Genomic DNA, 9,195 nt, shown 5'->3' on the forward strand with positions numbered 1-9,195 from the left:
GTAATATAATCATTAAAAGTATTTTATATATTTTTATTCATGTAACTTTTAATATGATAGTTATTTTTTTGATAATACAGTACAGATAATTTAATTGGAAAACTTAAAAATTCACAAGCCATATAAATGTGTAGTGTGAGCTATCCCTACCCTCACAGTAGTATATAGACATACGTAACGAAATGTTACATCTGTTAGAAATATGTGATCAATAAGTATGTTCAGAGTTTTTACCAAATTTTACATCTGTTAGAAAGATGTAATACGTAATTGTAATTACTAGAATTAACAATCTCCTAATTTTAAGACGTTCTCAATGATAAGCTATTCTATATAGTTTAAAAAGAAAGAAAAAAAAAAGTTATAAGGACAATTATGCAAAACATGAGACTTTAACTTTAAAATGGTCACTTCCAAATTAATTTGTTACAAAATATATATAATTTTTTTTTTAATGATTTATTATGAGTTTGATAAAGATTTAACTATTTGTTACATCATGTAATTTGTAATTTTTAAATTATACTCAATGTTTTTGAACCGGTGATATCGTAGTTGCACCAATTTTTGAAGATTTCCGGTTCAATAAATGCAGATCGGTGACAGTCTTGGTTATCTAGTTGCAGGTTCCATCTTCTCATCACTTGGAAAAGCAATCAGTTTGAAACCATATGAACAAATGACATGAACCCACAAGATGTCGATTGATGGCTTCAATGCACCTCCTGTAGAATCATAACACGATATAATACGAATACCAAGTTAATGCGTATTACTATGCACCACCAACTGTTCTATCTACCTTGTATCTAGTGGGGTCACGAGGATCTGCGAATTCGCAGGCGCACAGGAACATTTCATCCTGTTAGTTTTGCAGCTTAGACCACAAACGCACATCTCAATAAGACTAATAGGAGTAGAAGGTCTTTGGAATGCCCTTCCTCCATTCTCGTCTTGACATTTGGCACATACCAATCATTAGGGGCATTCCCCCACCCCAAAGGGATGGAGGAATGCCCTTTGAGGCATTCCCAATATTTTATTTTTTTTTATTTAGATTTATAAATAAATTAAATAAAACATACTACTTTTTATTAAAAACATACTTTTTATTAAATAAAAAAACAAACTACTTTCTATTAAAAAAAAAACACACTAAAAAACATTACATAAAAACTCGAAATAAAACTAATCGGAGTCGTCGTCGTCGGTGCTAACATACTCTCGAAGATCGGCTGCAGGCTCGAAGTCATGTGGTGTGTTCGCCCAAAGATGGTCAACCAAATCTGCCGTTACCATGTTGTGGGTTTAACGGTTTTTTACGGCATGCAGATTTTGGATACGAACTTCCATTGGAGTTATGCGCCTCCAATAATCTGGATTGAGACTCGGTTCTTGGGCGTTGTAGTCCTGGCATACGGCCTTGTTTTCGTCCTCCAGGATCATGTTATGTAAAATGATACAAGCATAACAAACATCATGGATATTTCTTTTGTCCCAATATAGTGCCGGATGTTTTAGCAGCTTCCATCGTTTTTTAAGCACACCGAAAGCCCGCTCAATGCCCTTTCGTGCCGACTCTTGTTTCTTCTTAAAATGTCTTCTTTTTTCATCGATCGGGTCGGAAAAGGTCTTCACAAATGTAGCATTATCGGGATAGATGCCGTCGCCCAAATAGTATCCCTTCTCGTAAAAGTTTCCGTTTGCCCAAAACGAAGCTGCGAATAAAACATTTAGAAAAAAACATTTAGAAGTTAAAACACTAGAATAAAACATTAACCAGTGGGTGCCAATCCGTTTACAATTTCTTCAAGAATTGGCGATAATTCAAACACATTGATATCGTTGTGAGAACCTTGCTGTCCAAAGTACGCATTTCAAATCCATAGATCGTTTGATGCTACAGCCTGAAGGATCAAAGACGGTCTACCTACATGTCTGCTTGTGTAAGTACCTCGCCACGTCGCCGGACACATCTCCCATAGCCAATGCATACAATCTATACTACCGATCATACCGGGAAAACCAACAACTTGTTCATGAACATCGTATATACGATCGGACGGAGTCGGTCTCCGTAGGTATCTTGCTCCATAAATTTCCCGTATACCTTTTAATGATAAATGTTAATTTATATATAAGTATATAGAATTAATAACTATATATATAAGTATATATATAAGTATATAACTATATAGAATTAATATTTATCTATATATATAAGTATATAACTATATAGAATTAATATTTAAAAATATCATTACCAACACAAAAATTTAGGTAGGATTCCCTTGATGTTCGCTCAGACATCTGCAAATACTCGTCAAGGAAATCACTATTAACGCCATATGCCAATTGACGAATTGCAGATGCACACTTTTGTACCCCGGCAAACCCTCTGCGCCCAGCACAGTCATATCTCGTCTCAAAATATGGGTACCTAGCCTCCAAATCACCGACTATCTGCTCAAATAAATTTTTGACATACGAAACCTTCGTCTAAAAAGTCTGGCTGGATATCGCGGTTCTTCAGCAAAATAGTCACGCATCAAACGAGCGTGTGCTTCAATACGATCACGATCAACTACCCTTCTTCTAATGACTGGCGCAGGTTGTTTGTCAATCTGTCGTCTAATTAGTGCGGCGGCTCGAAAAAGCACATTCTGTACACACTCTTCGTAATCAGCAGACCCGTTAGAAGATCCAGATGAGTCATCAGAATCCATATGGTGATTTTTTAGGAGAATGTGTGTGTATGTAATTTTTTTGAAAGGAAAATAGATAGATATGTGTGTGTATGTATATTGATATGTGTATGTATATATATAGAGTGAAAAGGGTAAAAAAAAAAACACAAATTTTTAATGCAAACTTCAAGGAATGCAACTGCTATATGCCACTACAAGCCAAACGCCCGGACGTGTTCGAAATCGGAATGGGCACGGTTTTTCACCATTCAGAACGCCCCCCGGGCCGAATTGGGGCGTTCCGCACGGATTTTTTTGGTGGGAACGGGCTACTCCGAATGATCTAAGAGTAATCTTGTTCCCAATACAAATGAGAAGCTTTTCCAGGATTTTCCTCAAGGATTTTGTATATATATAAAATCCAGCGATTTTTTATTTTTGCTAAAGTCTAGATTGCTTCCCTATGAACATCCCACTTCTTGTGTCTTCCCATTAGGTACCAAGGACCTATGGTTGTTGGGGCTAGCCCATCCCCATGGGCAAGCAACAATGTCCTGAGAGGGGAATTTAGAGGCCTTAATCCTGGATAGTGATCAGTATCAGTCTTCAGAAAGATCGGCTGTCTTTAATGTTATTTCAATTTTCTTCCCATCTTGGCGCAAGCTAATGTAAACTAAAATACACGAGATAAAAACATCATGACTTATTAATCACAAAAATATAGGTGGCATGATTCTTAGGTAATGAGTTAGAGTTGATGCGTGCCTTTTTTTTAGTACATGTTAAAAATGGGGCGGGTCTGGTTGACCAGTAAAGTAGTAAACCATCTTTTGTCCATTTAATAAGTTTTTTTACACAAAATTATTGTGTTAATCATGATTCACAAATATAAACAAAAATCTGAGTATCTGGACGACACAATTTAGGAGGTTTTATGCTACAAAAATATACTTATGTGGGACTTCAGCCTGCTTGATCTTCTCTCCATTTAGCAACTTATTTGAGCAATTAGGCCTGTTTGATCAGAACTAGTTTGTTAAGTCCTATTGCCAAGCGCACCTAAAATGGTTCCTCTTTTTGGTATAACAAATCTTCCAGGAGACGCTTGGCTTCAGAAGTGAAAGGAATGATTCCTCTTCCATGGTATAGAAAATTAAGTAAGATAAATCCATTCATGCTAGAAGTTTTGAACTTGCCACCTCTAAAAAATACTTGCAAATAAGAAAAACAGCTAAGTTGCAGCAAAATGTACCTGTCATAAAAGAGTAGGCGAGGAACCATCATTGGGATACGACCATGGTCTGTAATTTATCAAAAGTGTATTATAGTTTCATATGGCATATCAAAAATATGAAGTGAACAAATCTGTATTTTGCACTGCTTGCTTGACCCATGGGTGTGTAAGAATTCAGAGATTGGGTTTCTTTAGCAGCATGTCCAAAACCTCACTGCCTTCAGAAAACCTGGTAATTAAGCTATTTATATTTTTCCGAACCATAGAGCTGCAAAACAAAAGTATACAACCAAAACAACATTTTTGTCAGTGCTAAGCATACTTCTCATTCGCAAAGTCACACTGCAGTGTATATATCAAGTATTAGAGACAGTGCTACAGTTAATGAGAAAACAAATTCAGATTAATAATATATAATTTTAAGAATTTGTCAAGAAAGTACCTGCTTGATGTATGTGATGAAAATCTGATCCATTATCCAAATTCTCAAAAAGTCTGATGAGAGAACGCGCAAAAGTGCTCGGCTTATTTCTCTAATAACTTTTCAACATCCGTGTGTGGAAGAAACGAACATGAATAGGTATCTTCAAACTGAGCTTGTGACTCTTTTGATTTTGCAGTGTTTCAGATTTCAGATTCCAGTTGGAGTCTATGGTAAAGTGTCACATGGTTCGAGACATATTTCCTGCGAAGTTATAAATTCATTTTTGTGAGATCCCACATTATAAAGTGATGGCAAGTCAACAAAACTAAACCAGGCGTGTTTTGACGTGTACTTAAAAGTGACCCGTTACCAGCCCCGCTCATCTTGCCATCTCTAGTATATACATTAGTTTTTACTTAAATGCATAGCAACACTAAGCATAATTATAGGTCCATAATGCAACTATGAAGCAGATTCCTCATGTGTCGCAATTAAATTAAACTCAATGTCTCATTTCTCCTAATTAAGAAACAATCGAACAATTGCATCCACCCATGAACGTCCAAAAATGTAGTGGGGGTGGGGGAGATCTCAACCATAGACTACTCAAAATGGTATAATCCTGAGTGAAAAGAAAATAAACATGGCATTTGTCAATAGATATGACTGAGAAGGTTTCTATTGCCTTTTCTTCAAATTAACTTTCTTTTAGGCATACAAAATTGCAGGTATGCATGAAAAAAGTTTTCTCCACACGATAAATAAGTAATCGTATTAAATAGTTTGCAACCTTGATTTACACACTATATAAGAGTTAAAAGGTAACTATTGCAGCCAAAAGAAATTGCATTGAGCTTAATTTTAAGTATAAAAAATGTATGAAAAATGTCATAAGTAAAGTTGCATTCAATACCTTTTGGGGGTCATTCGGATTCATTTAGGCAAGAACTACTGATTCATATCATATTCACCGAACATTTATTCAGTAAACACGGTCTACTGCCTCACATACCTTCCTTGGATCATAATCTAAACTTTTTAATTTCTCTAAGCCGATAATACTTCTTAAGTACTAGCTTGGATGCATTGTCCAACGATTTTGTGGCCAACAAGTCCCCTAGGATAAGTGATGTGTTTGGATTTGCAGAGAAACCAGCATCAAGCATTCTGTCAAGATAAAATAATGCAACTTTTGTCTCATTATATCGAAGATATCCCTGAATAACTAAATTGTAAGTAACAGCATCCAACATGCAGCCTCTAACCATCATTTCTTGAAGCAGATGTTTCACATCCTTAAGTTTACCATTTCTAAAGAGTCCACCAATCAAGACATTATAGGTACGACAATTAGGTTGCAAGTCCCTATCATGGAGTCCACGAAAAAAATCATGGCCAGCATCTACTTTGCCAGCTCTACACATGCCATCAATAAGACTAGTCCAAAGAACAATATCAGGGACCATGCCCTTATCTTCCATAGTCCTTAACAATTTCAGACCCTCATCTATATTTCCTTTCTTCAACAAAGAATCTATCAGAATAGAGTAAGTATTAATATTTGGATATACACCGCGTTTCTGAATTTCATCAAGAACCATAAATGCTTCTTCAAGTCTTCCAATATGACAAAAACCATTAATGAGAGTGGTATATGTCTTGATATTAGGAGCAATTCCTTTATGAAACATTTCATTAATGAGATTCACAGCTTTGCCAAACCTTTTGGCCTTGCAATACCCGTTAATCAAGATACTGTAGCTTATAACACAAGGTGCACACCCTTGTCTAATCATAGTGTGAAAGATCTTTCTAGCATGATCCACTTTGCCAAGCAAACAATAACCTTGCATTATGACAGTGTAACTTACACCACTAGGCACACACCCTTGTTCAATCATAGCCTTGAAAATCTTTCGAGCATCATTCACTTTACCAAGCAAACAATACCCGTGCATTAGTGCAGTGTAAATAACAGTATCGGGTTTCTCATCTCTCTCCAACATCCTTTCTACTATCTTATGTGCATCCTCCACCTCGCCTTTTTTACACAGAAAGTTAACTAAAATGGTCCAAGTAACTACATCTAATGAGAGGCCTCGAGCTTGCATTTCATTCACCAATCCCTGCATCTCCTCCCATCGACCTTGACCTGTATTACAAAAACCTAGAAGCAAGCTATTGTATGTTACAACATCTGGCAGAATACCTTTTTTTATCATTTCAAAAACTAGCTCATGAGCTTCGGTAACACGCTCCTCTTTGCAAAGGCCATGAATAATCATATTATACTCGGTGGTGCCAGGTTGAAACCTTCCAGTTTCCTCCATATCTCTAAGCAAACGCAGAGCAGCAAGTGACTCACCTTTTTTGCAAATGCCATGTATTATAGTACCATATGTTACTAGATTTGGTTGTAACCCATTGTACATAATTTCATTAAAAAACATCACTGCATAAGAAGTTTCCCCTCTAGCACAAAGCCCTCTTAACAGAGTATTAATTATTGCACAATCAGGCTTAAAACCAACCTTAACCATTCTTCCATACAATGAGAAACCAAAGTCCACCTGTTTCATATGACAGAAGCAGTTTATGGCAATACCAAACGTATATATATTAGGAATAACTTGAGAGTTAAAGCCTAACAAGTCATGTCCTAAAATCAGAGAGATGGCAGCAGAGTATTGCTTCAATTTAGCAATTTCAACCAAGATATAATTAAGTTCACGAACATGGGGAATGGGTCTACTCTCAACCATCCGATTAAAAGAAAACACCAAGTCTGTTAGTGCGTAGTTTATCTCAGGGTTATTGGTTGGAAAGAAAAAACCACTTTTAGAATGAAAAGTAGATGTTGTCATACTATACAAATGAATATTCAGACGATTTTGAAGAAAAGACACAGACTTCCACATGCTACTCAGAAATTCTAGTATCTATCAACATTCTTTAACCGCAAATAGATTGAAGTAGAAGATTCATAGACATTAACTCAAATGTGGTGATTGTGGACTTCCAAAGTTGATTTTATGAACGATTTTCTTGATGATTTGAAGGATAACGTGTACAATGCAAATACCGGTCAAAACCTGTAACAGAAATAACCACTAAGTTATGATGACAGAAGGATAGTACACATGTTTTATATCATACATATATACTTACTAGATATATTCAATATTTAGTAACATTGGAGGAAATATATGAACAACAAATTCATGAATTACATTTACATCATAATTAACACTAGGGGTTAAGATCTTCTATTCTTCAGAATTTCAAATAAAACTTACAAACCAAGTACCATCTCATAAGGTTTTGATTTACAATCCAAGTAGCTAATCGTACATGTCCTATTTCCTAATTTCCATATAAGCATCTGATTTATCTTCGCTTTCGCTGTATATGCATCGATGAAATTTGTTTGCTTCTTTCATTCAAGCACAACTAAAGTGACTAGGCTCTGTTTTATATCATTAAACCTTGGCATCAATAATATAACCTTTTGGTGAATCCTACAACATATTCGGGACACCAAATTATGTGGGTACATTTATTTAAAACGTCGCACCATGTTATTTAATCATGTCATTTACGAGAAGAAGAAAAACAAGTGATAAAAGAAAACTTACGACTAAACAAAACTTCATTCAGGCATTTCATCAAGCACCTAGTATGCAATGACACGCGAAAGGATTTGTTTAAATCCAATAGTTAATAACCAAGTGTAGATATATAATATAATTACCAAGCAGAGTAATTAACAAAGTGAGGGGGAGAGACAGATGATTTAACGATGTTAAAGTAAGAAGCTAGATTGAGGCAGCAGAAAATAAATGTTGGTCGGTGGGAATATGAGGGTTTATGGGAGGGATTAGAGCAGCACAATAAAATACTCGTATAGTGTTTACTGTTACATTAGGGTGGGGGAGTCTCACCGACCCTCCCCTTCCTCCTGATTTTTCAATAGTTCCGCAGTCTAATTGTAGGAAATACCCCTCTGCCACTCTCCGCTCTTTCCCTACTCTTTTCTATTTAATTTATCTTTTAATTATTTTTATTCAAATAAAATATAAAACTTTTATTTGATAAGTTAGATAAATTAAAACTAATACTACTAAAATCATAAAACACTACATCATATTCATAAAATCATAAAACACTACACGATATTACTAAAATCATAAAACCTTACATAATCCTAACACTCGGAATAGTCCGAGTCCACAGTATTGTCGCTATCATTGCGATGAATATATCGATAAGGTTCAGGAGACCCAACAACGTCGCCGGGTTGAGGAGATATGTACTCATCCCCGGGGTCAACATCATAACCTACATGACGACCACCACTGACACTGCCTTGCATAATAACGCGTGATCAAGCGTGGATGTGAAAGTCGAAGAGGCAGTAGTTAGCTGGAAAATAATTTGATCAGCCAATCGATTTTCTGTCGAAAATATACCACATACTCATTTTCGGCAGCGTTACTAACCCGATCGGGAGCTTCAATTCGGTTAATTTCGGCTTGGTAAGTGATGTGTATTTTCTAGTCTTAAATTTATATCACGAAATACCTAGTAACTGTCTACTACACACTTGCGAGCAGTGTACCCTTTCGTATGCAATATAGCGACTTGGTAAGTACGAGGTCGAACACAAGGACTTAATAAGCAATTGTAAAAATAAAGTGATTCAGAAAACGGGGGAGTTTTATGGCCGAATTGCCACTTTGCAAGAGTTAGTTGAAAAAGTCAGTAATCCCTCAGGATTAATCAAAAGAGAATATTTGGTGTTGAATTTCGAACAATGATTTAAAAGGACACCCACTTGGATCAGCTCACAT

General features: G+C 35.9%; 1 protein-coding gene across 3 annotated transcripts; it reads right to left on the bottom strand.

Moving 5' to 3' along the window:
• Positions 1–3,164: 3,164 nt before the first annotated feature.
• Positions 3,165–7,431, bottom strand: LOC122606591 (pentatricopeptide repeat-containing protein At3g22470, mitochondrial-like). Of its 3 annotated transcripts, none has more exons than XM_043779434.1 (4): positions 5,259–7,431; positions 4,364–4,606; positions 3,940–4,189; positions 3,165–3,360 (listed from the first exon to the last, which is right to left on the bottom strand). In XM_043779434.1, the coding sequence occupies exon 1, from the start codon at positions 7,261–7,263 to the stop codon at positions 5,368–5,370; it is 1,896 nt and encodes a 631-aa protein (XP_043635369.1). In that variant the 5' UTR covers positions 7,264–7,431; the 3' UTR covers positions 3,165–3,360; positions 3,940–4,189; positions 4,364–4,606; positions 5,259–5,367. The 3 variants fall into 3 exon arrangements, with proteins under 3 accessions (XP_043635369.1, XP_043635367.1, XP_043635366.1); XM_043779432.1 differs by lacking the exon at positions 3,165–3,360 and adding an exon at positions 3,504–3,822; XM_043779431.1 differs by lacking the exon at positions 3,165–3,360 and having other exon boundaries at positions 3,504–4,189.
• Positions 7,432–9,195: the final 1,764 nt, after the last annotated feature.

Source organism: Erigeron canadensis, chromosome 7 (genome assembly GCF_010389155.1).
Source record: "Erigeron canadensis isolate Cc75 chromosome 7, C_canadensis_v1, whole genome shotgun sequence".
Lineage (NCBI taxonomy): Eukaryota > Viridiplantae > Streptophyta > Magnoliopsida > Asterales > Asteraceae > Erigeron > Erigeron canadensis.

Excerpts from the sequence above, each read along its gene's own strand:
- LOC122606591 (XM_043779434.1), bottom strand. The coding sequence starts at position 7,263 with ATGTGGAAGTCTGTGTCTTTTCTTCAAAATCGTCTGAATATTCATTTG.